Consider the following 25,323-nt stretch of genomic DNA (forward strand, 5'->3'; position numbering starts at 1 on the left):
CTGGAACCAACTGGAAGAAAACAAAGTGTGTGCCAAGTCAGTTGAGAACTTCAAAACAGCTCTACAAAGCCATCAAAAGGCACTCTCTCTCCCGTCGAGTTAAACCCAGTATTGGTTCCCTCGACGTAATGATACAGATACAGAGAGCACAAAAACTTAACTATAACCACTGAACCATGAAAATGAGGAACAAGGTCAGATGACCCTGCCAGATCTACATGTAAACCTTACAATCATTCTATACAGCAAATATAGTAGACCTTTTGCATACAGTATTATAAAAGACCAAAACACAAAACATAACTTTAACCACTGAACCATGAAAATGAGGTCAAGGACAGATGACATCTGCCAATTGGATATGTACACATTACAATCATTCCATACATCAAATATAGGAGACCTATTTCTTATAGTATTTGAGACATCAACTTAACCACCAAAACTTAACCTTGTTCACTGATCCATGAATGAGGTCGAGGTCAGATAAAAACTGTCTGACAGGCATGAGGACCTTGCAAGGTACAAACATAGCAAATATATTTATCCTATTACTTGTAATAAGAGAGAAATTAAGAATAATTAAAATGTTAACTTTTTTCAAGTAGTCACTGAACCATAAAAACAAGGTCAAGGACATGGGACATAATACAGATAGAAACGTCATATCATGAGGCATCATTAAACAAAGTATGTCTTCTACCTTCTGAAATATTAAGTTTATAAGAGTTAACACTGCCTCTACTGGACCACTATCCCAATATCGAGCTTTCTGCAAAAAAAGTTGCAAGCTCGTCAAAAAACATCAAAGAGGTTAACAATAACATTTTCATAAAAAAATAAGATTTGGTAAGATTGACCATGTTCAGGTCAATGCATATATCCTTCCATAACAATGAGCTAGATTGAAACATGCTTATCAACAGTGTCAAATATTACATGCATATTAACATCGATACAAAAGGCTGGTGTGCATTAAATCACAAGATTTATCAATTTTAAATTAAAATTCTGACTGATTAAATAATGAGAACAGTGAAGATTATTCATAGATTTATTTTCATACAATTCCATTGCAATTTATGAATATTTCTAAAAAGCTAAATAATCATAAAAGACCATAAATCAATTATTACTTTATCCATCATGTCCATTTGTGAACCATTTAAACATACCCTTAGTTTGTGAGGGTTATGTTGGTTAGCTGTATCAGAATATCTTCTATAAAGGGTATGTCAATATTTTAATCATAAAATAATGATTCACATGAAGTTGATCTAGGATGTAAACCTTACTTTTTACATAAATCAATCCAGTAAAAACCTATAGATGCACAAGTTTCTCTAACAACTGCTGATGTTTTGCATTTTTACAGATATTGGTTAAACAGAAACTAATGAAATGCAGAATATATAATTAATGTTTAATTTATAATGCCTTCAGATCGAAATATATAGACACATATCTGTTTGATGGGTTTTGAAAGTTAAAGAATGAAATTTTGACAGCATTCACAACATACAATTCAAACTGTTAATTCATTTCACTATTGCAAAGTTCTTTCAATAAATAAATAGACATAAATCACACATATGGTCAATAATCAAATTTTAATTTTCTAGGTGTCATAAACTGTTTAACAATGTCATCCGTCAGCTGGGACCTTCTTTGTCTATGTTCACCTATTATTTTCTGTAATATTTCTATCAATTCTTTCTTTAAGTAACCAGTTAAAAGTTCTCCACTTGTGTAGGTCTGCAAAAAATACATTATTTTATTATAAGTGGTAAAAAGTTAAAACAAATGTACATGCCATCCAAAGGGTAACTGTGATTAATTTTCCATGGTGTATATGTACATGTAGATTTTACCACTGCATTGAGTGTGATACAATAAGATGTTTTCTTTTTATGTAATGTCATCAGACACAGTTCCCCTTTTTTTCAGGATGTCACAAAAGCAATTTCAGGAACAAGAAAAAAATAAAACCTCTTTATTAAATTTCAACCTATTAAGAATTAGGACAAACTAACCTCACATTGAAATGAAGAAAGTAATCAACTTATTAGGGAAATATAACTATGCTCAGAATCAGAGAATTTTTGTTAATGTTGTACTTTAATTGGTGTTCTTGTGTATTGGCTTTACACAGTTTCAGTTTTTTTCTGACTGATTTTAACTGTGTGTTCTTATATTCATGATATATTTTGGTGTCTTGTTTAACAGAAATAATTACCTATCAAAATAACCATTCTGAAATAAATTAATCAAAATACTTATAATTAATATTTGATAGATACAATGGTGAAATATTAAACTTATTTCAAGCTTTATGACATTCATCAATAAGTTTAAAAGTATTACCAGAAAAAGTAAACCAATAACTTACTTTCCTAATTTCCTCTAGTCTATTGTCATCTTCCAAGAAAAATGTTAAGTACTGGTATGAAACATCCACATCACAGTTGCCTCCCTTCTCCTTGTGTTCTTCTGTTGTAGTGCCACCACCAGAGAACGCATATTTATTTACCTGTAAAAGGTATTAATGCATGCATAATCATATGACTAAAAGCTAGAATAACACAGGATGATGAAAGTTATAATAAAAAGACTATAATGTAAATAACTGTTGACGATAAATTTAAACTGAAGAAATAATAAACAGTTGCACCACGAGCGCATGATAATCCTGTCGTCTTGTGTGTGAAGTTTTATGCAATAATCATAAATAGTTTCTGAGATACGGCGCAACATAAGAACCCCAATATTTTTTTTTTAACAAAAAAAATCAATAACTCTAAAATAAAATTTTGATTCATCTCCAAAAGTATACTGATCTTAAAGTCATAAGAAACGAGTGACTGGTGAAAAATAATGTTCATCCAATTCTTGAACCAATGCATGTATATATCATAAACTTAGTCCTCTCTGTACGATTTTATCATTTTTACGCAAATATATCGTATATTCGTCAAATTTTTTTTTCTATCTGTCTGTTATGATTTAACAAATATGGCTACTCATTAAATGCCGTGTTTTGAAGCCGAAGTTTACCGATTGTCACCTTATAATAAATAATTAACAAAAAGTATGGGTATTTAGCACGTGTTTAACATATACAATCAGGTAATTGTTTATTTTAATGACAGATACATGCGTATTGCTATCACCGGATTTTTACGAGGAGGGTCACGCTTAGGTCACTATGCCCACGGAAAATATGTCGGCGAATTGCTTCCTGGCAGCAAGTAATTAAAAATAAGTAAACTTCTTCTAAATGTGGACAAATTAAAGAATTTTCCTCAGAAAAAAGTATATGTACATAAGTTGTATGATGAAAACTATCCATTTAGTTTTAAAAAACATATGCAAATTTTTTTTTAATTTGAGGTTTCATATGACTTTAAGATTAACTAGATACCATTGAGATGGGAGCCATCTCTGTGGGCCCCGCTGTCAATAACGTGGTGTAAATAAGTTGTATGGATAATCTGATATGAAGCATTATTTGAAGTTATTACATAGTCTCATGTGTGATTTTATTCTAAGATTTTAAGTTAAAACTGATTAATATTCTCAACTTACTTTCATAGTATAATAGTGATATGACTGCATGATGTGAACTCATTGTTGACTACTCTAAGGTGACTTCTGGATATATGGATTGATGTTTGAACAATATGTTTAAAGGTGCTGCCCAATTGATATTTGTCACATATTTTTAGAATTATGACTTCAATATATTATGACCCACCAAAAAAGAATGCCAATTAAATGCTAAAAAATGAAAAATTGCTGAGGGGCTTCAACTTTTTGAAAAATATGGATTTTACTTTAAGAAAAATATAACACAAAGAAGCAAATTATTTCTATCAGGACACGATCTTCACCACAGGACACGGGGTTGTCAACTGAAACCAAAGTTTTTTTTACCTTGACCTTTGACCTAGGAAGTTGTACATACATCATGACACGCCCTCTGGTGGTGGTTAAAATGGATGTCAAGTATAAACTTTGAAATCATAACGGTTATCTAAATATGGAGCGGACACGATCTTCACCACAGGACACGGGGTTGTCAACTGAAACCAAAGTTTTTGACCTTGACCTTTGACCTAGAAAGTTGTACATACATCATGACACACCCTCTGGTGTTGGTTAATAAACATGTTAAGTATTAAGTATAAAATCATAACGGTTATCTAGATATGGAGCGGACACGATCTTCACCACAGGACAAGGGGTTGTCAACTGAAACCAAAGTTTTTGACCTTGACCTTTGACCTAGGAAGTTGTACATACATCATGACACACCCTCTGGTGTTGGTTAAAATGGATGTCAAGTATAAACTTTGAAATCATAACGGTTCTCAAGATATAGAGCGGACACGATCTTCACCACAGGACACAGGGTTGTCAACTGAAACCAAAGTTTTTTTACCTTGACCTTTGACCTAGGAAGTTGTACATACATCATGACACACCCTCTGGTGGTGGTTAATAAACATGTAAAGTATAAAGTATGAAATCATAATGGTTCTCTAGATATGGAGCGGACACAAAGTTAAAGTGTTACGGACGGACGGACGGACGGACAGACTGATCACTATAGGGCGACCCGCCTAAAGGCGGGGCCCTAACTAGGAAGTGTGTAAAGTTTTAAGCAATAGTAATAAATCGTTTTTGAGGTACGGCACAACATGAAAAAATCACACCCCTGTTTTAGTTACAAAGTCCCAAAACTCAAAAAGTCTTAATCTTATTTTCAATAAAGAGTATACAGATCATTTGATCATCATAAGAAATAACTAAGTTCTGTTTATTGAAATTTGGATAAGTTGTTCTCAATTACAGTGCAACATGTTAACGCCAGAAAGCCGGACATTTGTATACCATAATATTTCCTGTCAAAATTTTGACTGGCATATAAAAACTCATCTTCTGGTACTTGTTACAAGTTTCCAATTTATCTTTTTATTGATATCATAAAATATCACAAAAAGAGTCACAATACATATACCGGTAGATTATAATATGCCCTTTTCCATATTGGCCCTGGTATCATCCTGAGTCTCCAAAATTGACCTCAAGGCTTTAGCCGAGGGCCAATATGGGTCGAGGGATGATAACAGAGCCAATATGGAAAAGACATGTTATAATCTATTTATCACATATTTAAGTTCTGCAGAAAAAAGAAAACAAATTTCAATTATAACAATTTAATGAAACATAATTGGTAAAAATCTTAAACATTTTATCACAAAAGTGTTGTTAAGGATGCAATGATGTCACGTCATTTGGAATCAGGGCACAATAACCAATAACCTCTTTTTTGCCCAAGGCAATTTTGAGGTTATTACATATGCAAAACCAAAAGTATTCGTTACAAATATGTGATAATAAATATTTTTACCACTGTACTAAGTCTTTGTTATTGCAAGATATCTGTGTGTTCATCTTTTAACACAGATTTTTTTCTTTCATCCAGATCATTTGGTTCCTATAACTTACAAACATGGTATGATAAATTTGGAATAATTTAATATCTACCCATGAGTTAAGAAGAATGATGAAGCTACATAGACAATGATAGTGCATTGACTTGACATATCAACGATATAAGGATGAGGCTTAGAAATGGGAAAATGGGAGGCTGTGCCGAGCTATTTCCCCGTTTCGGGCCGAATTGTTATATCGTTGATATGTCAAGTCAATGCACTATTATTGTCTTTATACTGCAATCTAAAAAACATTTTAAATTGTTGTTTTTAAATGCGTTAAGGTTATTTATTTGATTTAAATATTGGGGCAAATATCCTTTAAAAAGGTCATATCATGCTCGCAGAGAAATATACAACACGATGAAATATACATTTACCTGTTGAAATCCACACTCGATGGTGAACGAAATCGTTTGAGTATGGACTAAAATATCAACCATAAGCATAAAACATAATGAATTATAGGTTGCAAACAAAATATATTAACAAATGAAATACGTTTTTCCAATAATTGCAAAAGAAACAACGTTAATTCTTTCCACGCATCGTTGTATGCATTGGAAACAAGAACAGGTTGAAGAGGTTGTATGAATAATTAAATATTATTTCGGCAAATTCTATTTAAATATTCATGAGTAAAAGTGATATCGAGTCAGTGACTGTATATGACATAGAAATATACAGTCAACGCATTTTGACTGCTGAAATAGAACAAGTGCAGTATCAATGAAAATATAATCCATATTTATACAGTGAGTTGACTATGGGTGTTACTGTAAAACTTTACCTTTAGCTCAACCTGTTTAAAAAATTGACAATACAGTAGGGACATTTAAACTGACCAGTTGGTATTGTTAGATTTAAATATATATCTTGATTCTACCTGTAGTTTTTTATTTACCAGTTCCAACCTTACAGCATGCTTTTTTCATGAAGTTTTTCTTTACTTAGGATTATTCTATTAAAAAATTAATAGAGAAGAAAATAGTTTTGGTTTTCATTGTTTTAAATCCAATATATATTATTTATCTAATTTTTACCTAAAATTCTAAATCAGTAAAAGATTAAATTAACTATGTGTTAATAGGTTTGAAAATGTAAACTGTTTTTACATGCTAAATGCTTCTTTAAAATTCTAACCCTTATACATAGTATTGTCCAGCTGCCAGTGAAACAAGAAATAGCTGTTCAGGTGTTTACAGTTTAAATTTTCAGATAGATATGTTGTTCATTTCTTCACATGACCCTTCAAGATTTCCATTTTGGATTATTATTTGCAATATTTGAAATCTATTGGTATCATTGTGCATACAATATAGGATTTATTTTATTTGAATTCACCTCTCAGACTTTTTATAGTAATTTTGCTTCTTAAAATGTGATTTGGTTTTTTTTCAAGAATTTATTGCCATGAAGGTATCATGGAGGAAATAATTCATTCAAAATAACTTTAGAGTATACCTTGCAGTGTTATTATATTAGTAGGTCTTAAGTGCATAAAATGCTGAGTTCCCTCAAGGAAATTCAATTTTCATAAGATGGGATTTAGTTATGTTAAAGATTAAAAAAATTCAAAACTGGAATTCAAGTAGGAGATATAGTGTGAGTTCATCCAACATGTTTCTGTGGCTTTAAATGTGATTTTAAAAACATTCATTATTAATTTTGGGATCTATTACAAATTTAGATAATTCACCATTTAAATGGGATCTTGGAAATGAAATAAAATGTTGAATTAATGCAGTGGATAAAGTCTAATCTAGTGATAAAGTGAAAAATGAAAGTAAATATTCTAAAATATTCCTAACGTGAGGATAACTACATGCTGTATTTGGAATATAGTAATGGAAATGATACAAGATTCTGAATTATGTAAAGATTCTGCACCTGTTTAATTGGGATGTTTATCATGGGAAGTTAATCAGGATCTATGGGTTTAGAAAAAAATCTAGTGACATAGTGAAAAATGAATAAAATTGGGAATTATTTAAAATCTTTGGCATTCTGGATGAGATGTCAAATATCAGTGTCAATAAATAGATAAATATGTTTATTCAACTATGATTTTGATATACCTATATGGATCAACAATTTGTACAAGAAACATGTCAATAAGTATTCATCAAATTATGGAAATAATAAATTTATTAAGATTTCCGCAAGAAGAAAAGGCAAATTATATTGAGTTATCACCCATTAGAAAAGGCCAAAGAGAGAAAAAAAAGGAGTTTTGTTTCAACAATACAAATGAAATAATGTAGCGATTAAAGTGAGTGAAATATTATGACTGGATTATTTGCTTTACTTGGATTCTCAAACGAAAAACATGGAAAGGGATTTTTTTTAAATCAGAAGTTTTCAACAAATATTTATCAAATCTTTTACTGATTTAGAACTTTAGGTAAAATATAGATAAATAATATATATTGGGGATTTAAAACAATGAAAACCAAATCTATTTTCTTCCCTATCAATTTTAAAAAAGAAAAATCTTAGGTAAAGAAAAACTTCATGAAAAAAGCATGCTGTAAGATTGGAACTGGCAAATAAAAAACTACAGGTTGAATCAAGGTAGATTTAAAAAATAAAATGTCCCTATTGTATTGTCAATTTTAAAAACAGGTTGAGCTATAGGTAAAATTTTACAGTAACACCCATAGTCAACTCACTGTAGTTACCTTCGTCTTTATTTGCTTGTCAGTATCTGTTAAGAAAATAGATGAATTGGCGTCACTTGCGCTCATTTTAGTTTGTGCACCTTGTAAGGCTGGGAAGAAAGTAGAGTGCATTAAAGCTGGCTTTATATAACCCAATCTTGGTGCTACATCTCTGGTCATTCTAAAGTATGGATCCTAAAAAATAAATGCACTCATTTTTATATTAATCTTTTCCACAAAACAATAATGAGATGTTGTTACTTTACATGACTCTCTGGTTCATCAGTACTTAGATCTTTATATGAAGTCTCTGCTATAAACCAATTTTATAACTAAGATCTATGTAAAAGCTACTATATAGTTTGAACACCAGCCAATTTGGTATTTGTTGAAAGAATGCTCTTTCTATTTATCCAATATCTTTTGTTCATTTATGTTTGGATTACTTTTTTCACTGAATAATTAATCCCAATTCAGCAATTTTTTGTCATCTTTCATTATCACATGTTTATATCCAGTTTGTTTAGCAATTTTTTTACATGTATTTTATTCAACACTCTATGTTTTCGATAAATAACATTAATAAAATGTTTGCCAGTTTTTATAAAAAAAATAATGGCAACAGTAGTATACCGCTGTTTGGAAAAAAAAAGTGATTTCCCATACAAAGCAAAAACAACTTGGATACCTACTTATGGAACTCATGTTTAAACAAGGGAGATAACACCAATGCATAACCAAAATAAAGAAGTGTCTTTATATATGTTAATCTAATAGTATATTACAAATACTTTTTTACCTGATCTATTGCACAAGGGATGAGACAAGGAATATTAGTTTTGTTGTTGAATATCTGTGGAAATGATGAACTGAAGCTAGGTGCTGCTTGTATGGAAGGAAAACTGATCTTTCCTATACATGTGCTGTCATCAAAACCAAAAATACCCTTCACTTGATTATATGTCACCAGTTTCTGTGTTCTTAACATGTTTTTATAAAAAGCAGGACTTTGTCTGAAAAAAAGGAAAATTAAAATTTAAATCTGAAATTAAACTTTCCCAAAACAAATTGTTCTTTAAATGTATTTTTAAACAGAATAGCAGGTGTACAACAACTATAAGTCCTTTAGAAGACTCTGTATATGCTTAAACCAATTCTGGACAGCCATTTACATTGACTTTGGGATTAACAAAGTAAGGTACAGATTCAACAAACAATTCAAGAAGACAGAAGTGATCCCTATGTGTTGCTGCTGCATCTCTGTCTGGCTACACAACAAAATATAATGTATCCATGACCCCTGACGAAGATAACATCACACAAGAGCAAACTGCCACTTAGAAAATAGAACCTTTCAGCTTTCGATAGTTAACTTTGTAATAATCGAGATGTAATGATTTGGATGTCAGTGAGAATAACAGTGTAGTGTTTCACAAACAGTGTTACTATTTTGCCTATAATTGCTAGCATCAACGGTGGATAGTTGTCTCATTGAAAATCATACCACATCTCTTTATTCTTATAATATATTGATAAACTACCTTAATAAAGCAGTAACCTCCTTATATTTAAGTTATAATTTAACCATCCTTATTTTACATATACTTACGCTATATATTCTAAATCACTAAATATAAAGGTTTTCTCAACATCAAAACCTAAGGCAATTATATCTTTGGCATTTTCAAAGGAAAGTCTGCTAGCTTCTTCTAAAGTTAGATCCTTCCATAAAAACTTTTCATCATCTGTCAGCTGAATAACTAATGGAACATCAAATGCTTCCTGAAGCCATCTAAAATGAATTTTAAAAATCAGTAAATTTGTAGAGGAATATTTAAACATTTAATTAAATAGGAATTTGCTACTACTTGCTACAGCAATCAATCTTCCTCATCCAACAAACCGCATTTCTGTGTAAGAGCAAAGACCGTTTCATCAGATAGCAAAATAATGCGTTTACAATGAAAGACCTGTCCTCAATGTTACCTCTGTACTAAGCATGTTGGTTAGGTGCAAAGCTGGGTATATTGATATGAAAATTAACATAATAGCACCCTGAAAAACATTTATCCTTCTTTCTTACATACAAGCTGACACATTGACAGTGTAATTATGATAATATTGTACATTTACAATCACACAAATGTTTTAATTACAAAATTGTTCTTCTTAAATGACTGATTTCTTACTTTGTAAAGATAAATGGTATTAAATGTCCAAGATGCATTGCTTCAGATGATGGTCCACGACCTGTATACAGGAAAAATGGTTTCTTCTGTTCAGCCAAATTTAATATCTGGTGCATATCTCTGAAATATATAATTGTTTTAGTATCATTTTTCCATAAATAATCAGCAGAATTATATATTTCCAGTAGTCTATAGAAAAGAGTTGTTGCTGATGTTATGTACCGATATTGAAAATGTGAAGACAATTTAACAAATATTCCTACATTTGAACTGTTCACTGAAATAGTTGTCATATATGCATCAGTATTTTCTTATGTTGTTTGCATTGAATGGTATGTGTAAAGATTAGTTTTCACTGCTCAAGTTTGCATTGAATGGTATGTGTAAAGATTAGTTTTCACTGCTCAAGTTTGCATTGAATGGTATGTGTAAAGATTAGTTTTCACTGCTCAAGTTTTTATGAAACTGACATTCATAATCAACTTTGAAATCTATAAGTACAGTTTAAATACAAACATATAATTTAGTGGAATTTATGACAAAACAACTCATATTGAAAATTTGTTTATTTTGACCATTCTATATATACAAAGTCAGACCAACTGTCAATTGTACAATTTGGCTGGTGTAATGATGTTATGTCAAATAATATATAGAAAAGCCCCTGTTAAACATGTTAAAAAAATGTTTCTTGATTTTGGGTGATATATATAATAATGTCCTACCTTTGAGAGAAAAACACTCCTCTTTTTAGAAAATGATGAGCTGGTTTTCCAGTAACAGTTTCTATTCTTTTAATTAGTTCCTCGTCAACCTTTGAACTCCCAAATCTCTCTGAAAATTAAATACTGTATACATTAAGCAATCAAATCAAATTAAAGGATATTTCACAACAGTAAATAATAAATTTTCAGGTAGGTTCCAACTCAAAGCTGAAAAATCATCATTTTAAGTATTTTTAATATGACCTTAGGGCCAAGTTAGGGGTGAAAATTGACCAAATGGTGTTTCTTTCTCATTCCATTATTTCCTTGTTGTTCCAGCACGACCAGCAGTCCCTCCATACTACATGTAACTGGAGGAACATGTGACTTGTCTTGCTGGGGAAGTATTAAGAAGGGATCCCTGAGTTTTAATTAGAAATATAAGGTCAGAGTTATAAATAAAATGAAACGTGAATACACATTCCAATGCTCAATGAAGTAAATAAGAAAAGAGTTGTTGAGTATTTATTTATTAGAAAATTTGAAGAAAATATCAAGATCTATGTGAGACATACTTGGATTGTCTGTTTTAATAACACATACGTGTTATCAGTTATCATTTGTGAGAATATAAAATCGTAACAATATGCAAATGAGTTCCAAGAATCCTCAATGTGACTTTTGTGCACAAGGAAACCATGTGGTAGATTGAAAACATTGACATTTGTTTTAAATTGGAATCTGATCAAAGTTTGAGACAGGATATTTTTTCGCACCTGTTTCAGTATTTCAAATAGTTATCTTGCGTTTCAAATGGTATCTATGCACTTATCAAGCAGATATTATGAAAGATTGAACATGCAACATCGTTTATTCGACCCAACATGCATTTACATATAAACATATACGTATAGTGTCTTGAAATATGAAATTTATTTGTATGAGGCTTAGAAACGGGGGAAACGTGAGGTTCTCAAGACACTATACATATATTGCTTTTATACTGAAATCGATAAAAAAATTTAAAAACATATGTAACAAACATTGTTAAAAAAAAAGTGTTTGGAATTTCCCTCTTGGGGTACCATTTTGGGGTATTTCCCTATGAACGTAGTCCAGGCGGTAAAACATTAACATTTTAAGGAATTAGAAAGGGAAAATGAACTTAATTAATAACATTCAATTAACATGGTATATAAATTACCAATTTAAAGACATAACAAGTTTAAATTCATAAAAGTTTGACCTTTGTTACTACACGTTGTCATGGTTGTGACGTGACGTTGTTGATGAAATACAGTAGTTCCGGTAAGTAGGTGGGGCTTATAGTTTAGTTGAGGTCATTGACGTATAAAGCTAACGTTTATACGTATAGCTTTATCTGTATAGTAAAATAGCTGATTGCAGTATAAAACGTTTTATGGTTCATTCAGTCCATTTATTGCCAAATTAATTCTACAATGCCTCAAGGCATGGTTTGGGATGAAAGGGATAATTTAGGGGTATTGATAATATTATAAAGGATTTTTTTTTCAATCCATTTTTTGTGTGACAATTTACCAGAACATATTCTAGTGAATTAATAATCAAAAGCATCCACACTTAAACAGAACGAACAGTGTTTACAAGGGAAGTAATATTTTGTCGTTAGATTTTCCATTGGTATATGAGAATTTGTAATACAGTGCAATGTATACAACAGAACAATTTTCATCCCAATTCTATTTTAACCTAACATATGTACATATAATATGTATTGCTTAACCTAAAACTGTTCTTAATTTTTTCCAATAAATTTAAATTATACATTTTACTCTTTAAATGTACTCCATAATGAGGCATTTATAATAGTAACGTTCTAAAAGACATTTGAAAGAATGGGCATCTAACATGTCCACGTCATCACTTTTTATTGACATTTTTCTCTCAAAAAGCTTTCTTTTAATTTTATTTTGAAGATATATATATTTCCAGATTGTATGGAAAAAAAAGTGTGTAAATCTTTTTGATTGTGGAATAAATTTATTTAAACATGTTTTAAAAAACCCAGAGGAATTTTAAGGGAAATAACTCCATTTATATTTATTTTCAAAATCATCAAATTTACCCCAGATTAGTTCTTGTTTTCTCCACCTTTCCAGATTTATATTCAGTGTTTCCCCTCCCCCACTCAGGTCAAAAAAATTTCAATTTCTTTTCCTAGAAGTAATTTGTTTCCTTTTTTGGAAAGTGCTTGAATGCATGTTAGTCTTAGATGCATGATTTTTTTTTTATAAGTTGTTAATGGCTTTGAACTAGCTGTCAGCTAACTGTGAGTACTCTCAGATCTGTTCCTAGTGTCTTTTTGTTGTTTGGAAGTACGAGTACTCGGCCATGTCCATTTGTTTTTTTGTCCATCTGATGAGTTAAGCCTTTTTCAACTGATTTTTATAGTTCGTTCTTAGGTTGTACTGTTATACCACTGTCCCAGGTTAGGAATCCAGCTATCATGTTTAACCCCGCCACATTGTGTATGTTTGTGCCTGTCCCAAGTCAGGAGCCTATAATTCAGTGGTTGTCGTTTGTTTACATTGTATGTGTTACACATTTGTTTTTCGTTCATTTTTTTATATAAATAAGGCTATTAGTTTTCTCGTTTGATTTGTTTTACATTGTCATTTCGGGGCATTTTAGAGCTGACTATGCGGTATGGGCTTTGCTCATTGTTTAAGGCCGTACAGTGACCTGTAGTTGTTAATTTCTGTGTCAATTTGGTCTCTTGTGGACAGTTGTCTCATTACCACATCTTCTTTTTTTAGATTGAAAGCAAAATGATTGATAATCTAGATAAATATCCTCAAATTGAGCACAAACAACTGATAAGTGGCCTCGACTGGACAAGTTAGAGAAGTCAGACCATCATGTGACCATGCTATGACATCCAGTTAAAAAAAAGAACCTGCCTTCCTGGTCTGTTTACAAAGGGTAGACCCCAGGGAAGGGAAACAGACCTTCTTTTAAATCTGGCCCAAGGTAATTCATATAAAAAGACTTTTACCTATTTATGAGGGTCTGGATGGGGTTAACAGAATAGCAAATAATGGACTAAAACTGCAGAAAAATTCATAAGGGTTCCATGGAACCCATTGTCTCGCTTACTTTTGCTGTTAGTCAACAAAATCAACAAAAAAGGGGGGAAAATAGTAAAAGTTTTCCTCTAAATACTATCTTTTGATTGTAACAAGCTTCTGTCCAAGTTGGGTAAAAATCAAGGATGGTTTATGAATCTAATTTATGTTTTAAAATCTTAACTAAAGACTTACATACATGTATCTTATCTGGAAGAAAAAATAAGTCCATTCTAATATAAGATATATATATATATATATATATATATATAGAAAAATATTCCTCTAACTGCTATCTTTTGATCATAAACACTGCTTCTGTCCTAGTTTGATACTATTATTATACAGGATACATGTACAATGTACAATGTATTCAAAGATATACAGGATACATGTACAATGTAGCCTGATCCCAGGCTTAAAAACATGAAATCCTGAGGTCCAAAATTTCAAGAAATTTACATCCCGACATTCGTAAAAAGAATTTCCCGATCCTGAAAGGATCAATCCCAAAATCACGAGTTTTAAAACACCTAATCCCAACATCCATTAAAAGGTAATGCCCCCCTCAAGAAACTATTTTGATTGGTTTGATTTTAAATTAGGCACTGGCTACGGTTACATGGAAATGTAACAATAATAAAAATATTATTGTTACATTGGAGACTAAATGCCGGAATGCATGGTTGGGTAAGGACCTGATTAATTACGAACGAATCGTAACAATAACTATTGAGGCTACGGTTACATAGCGTTATTGTTACATGAAAAACAGCAATGTACGATGGGACTTGTAATATGTACTAAATAATAAAAGAAGACATTTATTTCATATTAACAATACATACAATTATTACATACAATTTCTTTTTAATTTTTATTTACAATGACAGTTTCTACATCTGACACATATAGTTTCATGTTGTCTTTCAATATGATCGCATTGACGTCAATTACGGATTTTAGGTTTACCTCAGATTTCCGTATCCAACTTAGCAGTTACCATATTTTGCTTTTGATGTATCAAATTTTATTAGAGCTGCGTTTGTATCTATAGCTGTATGAAATTTGTGTCTTGATATCAGAGACATATTGTATTATATGTCTCTGTTGATATTGTTTCAGTTTCGTTTCAAACGCATCCCAAGTTTTAAAATTTATCATCAAAAACAAAATTGGTAATAAGAATCTCTTCATCCATTGCTCAAAGTATAATGATAGTTGTGCAGTTAAATACTTAAAAAAGTTAACACTTTTCTCAGCCCGAGTTCTCAACAACAAACCATTGGACTATATTTTTCGCCTTTGGCACTACTAATCTGTAGTAGTACCTTTCAGAACATCAAAACCATTAAAACGTAAAACTATTTGAACATCATTTGTTGAATAATAATAATATCATTATTACAAGTATTATTTAGTACATATGAAAGAATTAAGCAACACAACTAAAGAAGATTTGAATCTAGCGTACTTCTGTTTTTCATGTAACAATAACACAATGTAACTGTAGTCTCAATAATTATTGTTACATTCGTAATTAATCGGTTCCTTACCCAACTTTGCATTCCGGCAATTAGTCTCCGATGTAACAATAATATTTTTATTATTGTTACATTTCCATGTAACCGTAGCCAGTGCCTTTAAATTATGTATTTTCAATTAAAAAGAACTAAACTCTTAATATCTTCTTGGACCATGATGTCAGTTGGATGAATAACCCACAAACACTGACAGTAATCAACTTCTAACATGTCTAACACCATCATGACTGAACTACTTTTAACAAATTATAAAATTAACAGATGTGCACAGTTGACCTACTGATCAGTTTATCATAATCTACTCCTTTATCTGAAGAACTCGCCACTTCCCATGGATTTACAACATCCTCTTCCAAATTTTTGGTTGTCATATTTTCTACTTTTTTCTCTATATCATTTGTTGCTTCAGTCATTTTCACAAGTAAAATTCCCACAGATACGTTTGTGTTTACATTAGTTCCACGTGTAGTCCGTCATACCGGTGTAACGACGATTGTCATTGGTTTACAGTCACAAACTGCATGTGAGCAAAGTTCTGATTAGTTCAACATTACTTCCGGGTAATGATTGCATCATCAACAGTGAATACACACAACTTACAAATTTCAATTTATTGCATCAAGTTGAATTTTACCAAATAATAATAAGACAATAAACTTTGAACTCTGAAATAAGCATCTCATGAGGTAGTGTTTCATTTCTTAAGATTAATAAATACTAATATATATGTCTTGTATTGCAGTCTCAGAAAGGTTAAAACAACAGAAGTGAGGGATAACCCCCTAAATAAATTCATTTAAATGACTACCCCTATTAAGACGGTTGAATTTTAAGTGATAATAAAAAAAAAAACAAGATTTAAAACCGCAGTATAAACATAAGGGCAAATATTTATGTTATTGTATAGGGACATGTCCCTTATATTTTTTTATTGGGGGTCCCTAAACTGATTTATACCAGTTTAATACACAATAGACAATAGACGATATTTTATTCGTGGGAAAACTTTTGTTGATTATATAGGGAATCACTGAAGCATGACTGGAGCAGCCCCCCTTAGATCAGTCAGCAGGCCCCCCTCCCCCTTATGAAAAGTTATGGATCCGCCATTGCATACATATATAAGCAATCAATTAAGATCTACACAAAAAACACATGAAGGTAAGCAAAAGCAAAGACATGTATTATATGTCTCTGGCTAAAGCTTAGTATCTAAGGTAATTTTTTACAGTTGCAAAGTGGAGGTTATAAATCAATATTGAATATTAAATAAATGAATTAAATAACTCGGAGATTATTTCAATTTAGATATTCATTCTTCCATTTCATTGGAATCATCTTGTTAATATTTTTTTATTTATACTATACACATGTAAATGCTTTTAAGAAATACTGAAAATATTCCATTTTATTTTTTTTCTAATTTCAGACTGTATCATTATACATTTTGTAGATGGAAGCATTAAAAACTTACGATGATGACAGTGACGATAGTTCCTCTGATGATTACAATGATAGTTTCCAAACTACAAATTGTGGGATAAGAATAAAAGATGATGCCCTTACCATTATCAAAGATTCGTCCAGGATACATGTGCAAAAACTCAAACATGATTTCTTTAACTTAAAAGAATCAGAAAGTGACCAGGAACCTGAAACAAAATCTAAGATCAGAAAGAAGGAGAATATAGAAATTACTGTGAGTAGTGGTGAAACTATAACTGTTACAGACAGTCGTTTCTGGGATCCATTACCTACAGAAATCAAACAGTCAAATGATTTTGATATGTCTGTAGAAAAAGCATGTTCTAGGGATAAGGATTTTAGTTATAATTATGATCAGATGTCCTCATGTGATAGCAGTAAAAGACAGGAAAGTAAAAAGTTAATTAAAACTGATTCAAACAATATTGATTGGAACAACTCTGAAAATTCAAATGCATCTTATGCAAGAAATAAGGTTAAAAATTTCTATGAAGCGAATGGAGTAGTACGAAAATCAAATGACGATGATAAAAATTGTAACATGGATTGTGGGAACTCTGACAAACCATCTATAAAATTATTTGATATTCATGGAAAAATAAAACCATGGTTGCAAAGACAAAACATTAATTGTAAAATTCCAAGGGAATGTGAAAAATCTTGGAAAGCTCATTCTGGTTCTGTTAGCACTTTAAAATGGAATGTAAAAAAATTTAGCCATTTATTGTTGTCTGTTTCTATGGATACCACTGTAAAAATATGGAATGTTTGGAACAGACAGGAACCTTGTGTTCGCTTACTACACTTACACAGTAAAGGTGTTCAAGATGGTGATTGGAATACTTCTGGAACACATATCTTTACCTGCAGTTATGACAAGTCAGCTGTTGTAACAGATATTGAAACAGGTATGTTTTTTCTCACTGTTGAGGTCTGTATGGTTGCTTATAATTGCTTACTTCCGCTTCATTTGAACTTTGGTGGATAGTTGTCACATTGGCAATCATACCCCATCTCTTTATTTTAATATTTACATGTACTTTGACCTATACTGATTTACTTTTACAAATTGTGACTTTGACGGAGAGTTGTCTCATTGGCACTCATACCACATCTTCTTAATATATCTATACAATAAAAGTAAGAATAAGTTCTTTCACCATATCTTATATGCCATATTTACACTTGCACATCACTTGACATTCATGTAATTAAGAAAATCTAAAAGTTATTGCATTGTAACAATGTTCTTTGACAGGTGTATCTACTATGAAATGTAAGCATAGAGATTTTGTAACATGTGGAAAGTTTCATCCAATCAATGACAATATTTTTCTGACTGGTTCACTTGATGAAATAACAGCATGGGATACCAGGCAAGGTGAAGAACCAATCCACAGATATTGCTACAAAGACAAAATAGGACAGGTACAAATGTATTATAGAACTATTACACCATTGTCCAAGGTTATGGTGAGAGTTTGACGCCAACAAACTAATTTTACCCAGCCCACTTCTGTATTTGCCTGTAATTAAATGGTTGTCATTTGTGGCTGTATATCATATTTGTTTTTTATTCAACGTTTTGTACATATATCAGTACATTATCAGGAGCCTGTAATTCAGTGGTTGTTGTTTGTTTATGTGTTACATGTTTGTTTTTCGTTCATTTTTTTATATAAATAAGGCCGTTAGTTTTCTCGTTTGAATTGTTTTACATTGTCTTATCGGGGCTTTTTATAGCTGACTATGCAGTATGGGTTCGCTCATTGTTGAAGGCCGTACGGTGACCTATAGTTATTAATGTCTGTGTTATTTTGGTCTCTTGTGGACAGTTGTCTCTTTGGCAATCATACCACATCTTCTTTCTTATTTTAATTTTATTGTTTGAATTGTTTTACATTTGTTATTTCGGGGCCCTTTTTAGCTGACTAAATGGTATTTGTTTTGCTCATTGTTGAAGGCAATACAGTGTTAAACCTATAGTTATCAATTTCTATGTCATTTGGTCTCTGATTGAGAGTTGTCTCAACATTGGTAATCCTACCACATTTCCTTATTTTTATACAAATACATTTTTTTTTTTTAAATTTTGCAGTTAGAAATTTATTTTCTTCTTCTATGTAGTCTACATGTATTTGGGTTTGATGTGTATCTTATGGAGGTTTATTCATATACACTTAAACTGGAACAAATGTATCATAAATTTATATATATATATATCTAAACATGAAAAGTAAAGGATATCTTTTAATTTATATTATTTAATTGTATGTGAAGTTATTCAAACAGTTTCATTACATTTTTCATGTTTTTCTAAAAGACTTGTCAAAATTACTGATACAATGTCCATGTACATTGTATAAAAAGTAATTTTGGTAGATGTACCTGCAGCAAAATTCTAAAGATCTGCTTGGAATTTAGATCATTTATCAAAGGAGCACTTTTTTTGTTGTTGTTAATCTTGTCAATTATTTTTTGGTTACCAACAATTGCCCAAGAACTTGAGCTTTACATCAAGATCATAACTAAAACATGGGGAATGACTTTAACTGCTTAAGAACAGCATGAGCATTTACAAAGATAACATTTCAAAAATATACTGGAGAAAAGGATATACTAGAACTCCTAAGTTTTCATGAAAAAAATGTGTGATATTTTGCCAAAATTGTGAAGATCAAACAGAAAAAAAAAACAACAGTTCAAAGGAAAATGCTGCAAAATAAGCATCAACATGTGTGAGTCTCACTCTAATAATAATTGCATAACTTGGCAGCCCTGAATAAACCCTATTGCAATCTTGGACGAGTGTTATTGTGTGTTTTTTTTTTTAAATTTCAGATACAAGATGTAATCTTCAGTAAAGATGGTAGTGAGTTTTTTTCTACAGGAGATCTTGTTAGTCGTGATTCATCTGACAGAAATATCATGGCTTGGGATTTTGATAATGCTGTGGTCAAATCAAACCAGATATATCAGGTTAGAATATTGATTGCTCTCATGTGAAAAATAAAGTTCAAAATAAAATACCAGTGAACAAAAAAAAAATTCATATAGTAGGGACCATTTTAGGGCCTTATTGAAACCTACTTCTTTGGTTTCATTTGTTTTAATGGACTCAAATAAGATTTCTTTTACATGTTTACACATTGCCAAATATGGTGGCCAATAGATATAAGTACTGGAGTCAACATTATTGCCTAGATTGTAGTTTTATGTTGCTTTTTAATTTGCCACCTTTAATTTTTGACACTCAACCCACCTAAAATGGCTCTTAGTAGACTTTTGAAAAAAATGATTCTGTAATGTTTTAAATAGATATATATTTCAACAGCATCAATATATTTCTTTGTAATTATTATGTACTAGTAATATACATATCCAGAGTATCTGCTCCTCTATATGTGTATAGGTTGATATATGGATATAATTACATAAAGCTTTTAACTTATTTTTTTGTTGTTGTTGTAGGAAAGATACAGTTGTACATGTCTGAAGTTGCATCCAACAGAATCCAACTTTCTAGCTCAGTCACATGGAAATTATATAGCATTATTCTCTGCTTCTAAACCTTACAAGATGTGTAAAAGTCTCAGATATGAAGGGCACAAAGTAATCACATTATCATACTTAATTTCATACTTGCAAATCATTCATATATTGCCATAATGGTAAAAAAAAGTCATATGACCTTCAATAATGAGCAAATACATGTACCACATAAATTGCTCTAAAAGCCCAGACATGACAATGTTATTTTTCATTATGCTTGGTATTCATTTGGAAATTTCTTTTGTCAGCAGATGGTGAAAGTTTATAAATTCATCATTTTAAATATCACAAGATGTCAGAAATATGTGGATATCTTTATTTATTTTTATTATTTAGTATCTATGTTCTCAAATGAGAGAAGGATTTTGCAAGTATAGAAAGTTACACATATGTCAAATAATTTCTAATGTATATAATGAAATTCACAAATGCAAAATGCAAATACTTGAGGTATTTTTTTGCTCAAAAATACCAAATATTAGTTTACTATGACTCAGGGGTACTACTTGTACAAGTGTATTTTATTTACTTGAAGAAGTAAAAAAATATATACACATATAAGTAAATTTGTAGGATACTTATACAAGTGAATTTTATTTACTTGTATAGGTAAAAAAAAAATTGGCTTAGTTATGTCCCTTAGGCATTCAGAATTTTTTACTTGTATAAGTAAAAAAAATCATCCTTTCTTCTTTTCTTGAATTCTTCAGATTTCTTTGCTCTAATAGAATTTTAAATTGTGTACCCTTTACAGATGTCTTTACTATTCATTTAACTGTAATTTCATGGACAATTAAAATCCCATTTGTCTGTTATCTTCATAACACTGCTCATTTACAAGCCCCAAAGGAGCAATTTTTGATTGCCTTGCGCAAATATACAAGATCTTTGCTCAATCAGTTTCTTTGATGAATTAATGAGATGAAACATTGAACTTAAATGAAAAAATTTGAGCAAACCTGGGAAAAATCATTAAAGGCATGATTTTACATCTCAAAACTTGAGGATTTTTGTGGAATTGTAAGAAAAATTTACTTATACAAGTAATTTTTTTAGAAAATTAAGGGGAGATTATTCAAACATTATTTATTTACTTATATGTGTATATTTTTTTTTACTTCTTCAAGTAAATAAAATACACTTGTACAAGTAGTACTCCTGACATGTATGAGATAGTTCAAAGAAGGCTCAATATGCATATAGCATGTAAATTTCAGTTAAGTATTTGTCATACAAACATTGCCAACATTCTTATGCCATACAAATTTTCTTAAGTTGTCATTATAACATCATGATTTCATCAAATCTAAATTCTCTCATTTATGTTAAGTGAAACAATATTATGAATTATACTAATAACAAAATAAATTCACAGTCACAAATAGGATTTAGAAACAAGCACGAAGTGCTTATGTTAATCTGTCTCCTTGTTTTCGTTTATAGATTATACTGGCCACATGCATGGCCTGAGATCATTGGCCACCATGATTTCTTCTTAAAATCTGTTACTTACCCAAATATATCTTCCTGTATCATCTGTTATTTGGTCCAAGAGTATGGCTGATATCATTTAAGGAGATATATATATACCTTGAAATGTACTAAACAAAGGCAACAGTAGTATACTGCTGTTCAAAAGTCATAAATGGATTGCGAAAAAACAAATCTGGGTTACAAACTTAAACCAAGGGAAAGACATTAACTATAAGAAAAAAACAACAAAACAACAGAACACTGAAATGCAACAAAAAACAAACGACAATGCAACATACATAGAAACAAACTATTAGATAACAACTGCCATTAATTTGATGAAAATCTTAAATTATGTCATACTTTAGAAGCATGAAAATTAATGCTTCATTTATGATGAAATATTTGTTTTTGTTTTACAGCTTGGAGGATACAAAATAGGATTTGATTTATCACCAGATGGACGATATATTGTTAGTGGAGATTCTGTGGGAAAATTATACTGTTACAATTACAGAAGTGGACATTTAATCCAAACTTTACATACTCAATTAGATGTTAATCTTAATGTAGCCTTTCATCCATTATTACCTTCTACATTGGCTTGTTGTGGATGGAATGGCTTTATAGAATTATGGCATTAAAACCTGTAATTATTAGTTCTTCCTTTTTATACGAATGCAAAAATTGAAAATTTTTTGGTCGTATATTGGTATGCATTGGCGTCGTTGTTGCGTTGTCCGAAGACATTTGGTTTTCGCACTATAACTGGTCCGAGACCACAATTGTAGTCCCTTGATTTTCGTTGTTCACAAATATAGTCCCTAGTGTTGACAGTGGGTTACTTGCCATTAATTTTTATACCCCTTCCAAATTTATTTCTCCATGTTTAATGCCTCAAATTGCAAGAAGGGGGGTGAAATTACACTGTAAAAAAATTTGGGTTCAGAATTTTAAAGGAAAGTAGTGATTTGGTCCAGCTGAAAAAGGTTGAAAATTGGCACTTCAGAAGCTGTCAAAAGATTTCAAGACGCCCTAGACATAAAATTGTCCATATTTTGAGTAAGAGCCGATGAAGTTTTCTATAATTTTGATATAATTTGTCCCAAAAGTAGTACAACACACTGTAAAAATTTCATTGAGAAAGCGCAGGTGGGATTTTTTTTAATTTTCATTTATCTTCTAAAAGAAATGCACTACGAAATAATTGTGGTATCGGACCAACTTTAGCATAAGTAAATAGAAATCTATGAAATTTAAACACAAGGTATATGACCATAAAAGGAAAATTGGGATTGATTTTGGGAGTTTTTGTCCCTACAGTTTAGGAATTAGGGTCCAAAAAGGGCCCATATAAGCATTTTTCTTGGTTTTCACACAATAACTTTAGTACAAGTAAACAGAAATCTATGAAATTTAAACACAAGGTTTATGACCGCAAAAGGAAGGTTAGGATTGATTTTGGGAGTTTTGGTCCCAACAGTTTAGGAATTAGGGGCCAAAAAAGTCCCAAATAAGCATTTTTCTTGTTTTTTGCACAATAACTTTAGTATAAGTAAATAAAACCAGGTGCTCCGCAGGGCGCAGCTTTATACGACCGCAGAGGTCGAACCCTGAACAGTTGGGGCAAGTATGGACAAAACATTCAAGCGTGATACAGCTCTGAATTTGGATTGTGATCAAATTTTTGACATTACATGGTTTTTTTTTACACAAAACAAATGTCAAGATTTTACAAATCAATTAAAGATTTCTTCTTCAAACTTTTTAAATCTAAAATTAAATAGTTGACACAGCATAGGTTTCTGACACAGAATGAATGTGGTCTAATGAACTTAAAAGTTTTTTTTTGCCTTTGAGCAATTCACTATGCTGTTGAATATTAATCCTCTCAAAAAAATGTTTGAAGAAATTTTCTTTTTATTTATGAAATCTGAAATGAGAAAAATTTAAACCCCCCCCCCCTTTTTTTTCACATCCCCGTTTCCCTTTCTCCAAAACTGATATCAATTCAAATTTCTAATGGAGTTTGCAACAATAACTACTCTTTTAAATACATTATAAAATATTAAAATGTAAAATAAAGTGCTTGTTATCACTGAATGGTAAAGATTGGTTGGTAGTAAAAGTGAATATACATTGTTTATTGTATAAAACAATAAAAAAAACTTCATCAGCAACATTTTATATTGGCAAATTTCCAATGAAGTTATTTACATAAAGTTATTGGCAAATAAAAATAGAAAATGACATCATAGTCATGTCAGGCAAATGTCCAACATACATTATCTAAAAACATTTTAGATAAGATAAGGAAAAAAAGCTTCATCAGCAACATTTTATATTGGCAAATTTCCAATGAAGTTATTTACATAAAGTTATTGGCAAATAAAAATAGAAAATGACATCATAGTCATGTCTGGCAAATTTCCAACATATATTATCAACTACTATTCTATACAAAGAAAGATAACTCCAATTGAAAATTAATTGCTATTGCACAATATTGTGCAATTAGATATTTCTTGCTATTGTGCAATACTGTGCAATTGAAAATTTCTTGCTATTGCACAATACTTGATATAGAATCCTGATTTGGACCAACTTGAAAACTGGGCCCATAATCAAAAATCAAAGTACATATTTAGATAAAGCATATCAAATAAGCCCAAGAATTTAATTTTTGTTAAAATCAAACTTAGTTTAATTTTGGACCCTTTGGACCTTAATGTAGACCAATTTGAAAACTGGACCAAAAATTAAGAATCTACATACACAGTTAGATTTGGCATATCAAAGAACCCATTTATTCAATTTTTGATGAAATCAAACAAAGTTTAATTTTGGACCCCCATTTGGACCAACTTGAAAACTAGGCCAATAATTAAAAATCTAAGTACATTTTTAAATTCAGCATATCAAAGAACACAAGGATTCAATTTTTGTTAAAATCAAACTAAGTTTAATTTTGGACCCTTTGGACCTTAATGTAGACCAATTTGAAAACGGGACCAAAAATTAAGAATCTACATACATAGTTAGATTCGGCATATCAAAGAACCCCAATTATTCAATTTTTGATGAAATCACACAAAGTTCAATTTTGGACCC

General features: G+C 30.9%; 2 protein-coding genes across 5 annotated transcripts; one reads left to right on the forward strand and one right to left on the reverse strand.

Annotated features, from left to right (window-relative positions):
- Positions 1-1,038: 1,038 nt before the first annotated feature.
- Positions 1,039-16,184, reverse strand: LOC143068333 (tryptophan--tRNA ligase, cytoplasmic-like). Of its 2 annotated transcripts, none has more exons than XM_076242293.1 (8): positions 15,983-16,184; positions 11,073-11,181; positions 10,348-10,467; positions 9,768-9,950; positions 8,958-9,171; positions 8,180-8,353; positions 2,390-2,530; positions 1,039-1,755 (listed from the first exon to the last, which is right to left on the reverse strand). In XM_076242293.1, exons 1-8 carry the CDS (start codon positions 16,113-16,115, stop codon positions 1,597-1,599), a joined length of 1,233 nt encoding a protein of 410 aa, XP_076098408.1. In that variant the 5' UTR covers positions 16,116-16,184; the 3' UTR covers positions 1,039-1,596. The 2 variants fall into 2 exon arrangements, with proteins under 2 accessions (XP_076098408.1, XP_076098407.1); XM_076242292.1 differs by having other exon boundaries at positions 8,171-8,353.
- Positions 16,185-16,247: 63 nt separating this feature from the next.
- On the forward strand, positions 16,248-22,871 carry LOC143068332 (WD repeat-containing protein 25-like). 3 transcript variants are annotated; one of them, XM_076242289.1, is made up of 6 exons: positions 16,248-16,388; positions 17,132-18,095; positions 18,446-18,615; positions 20,029-20,166; positions 20,659-20,799; positions 22,635-22,871. In XM_076242289.1, the coding sequence occupies exons 2-6, from the start codon at positions 17,156-17,158 to the stop codon at positions 22,854-22,856; spliced, it is 1,611 nt and encodes a 536-aa protein (XP_076098404.1). In that variant the 5' UTR covers positions 16,248-16,388; positions 17,132-17,155; the 3' UTR covers positions 22,857-22,871. The 3 variants fall into 3 exon arrangements, with proteins under 3 accessions (XP_076098404.1, XP_076098405.1, XP_076098406.1); XM_076242290.1 differs by having other exon boundaries at positions 17,156-18,095; XM_076242291.1 differs by lacking the exon at positions 16,248-16,388 and adding an exon at positions 16,424-16,863.
- Positions 22,872-25,323: the final 2,452 nt, after the last annotated feature.

The sequence above is a fragment of the Mytilus galloprovincialis genome, chromosome 3, assembly GCF_965363235.1.
Source record: "Mytilus galloprovincialis chromosome 3, xbMytGall1.hap1.1, whole genome shotgun sequence".
Lineage (NCBI taxonomy): Eukaryota > Metazoa > Mollusca > Bivalvia > Mytilida > Mytilidae > Mytilus > Mytilus galloprovincialis.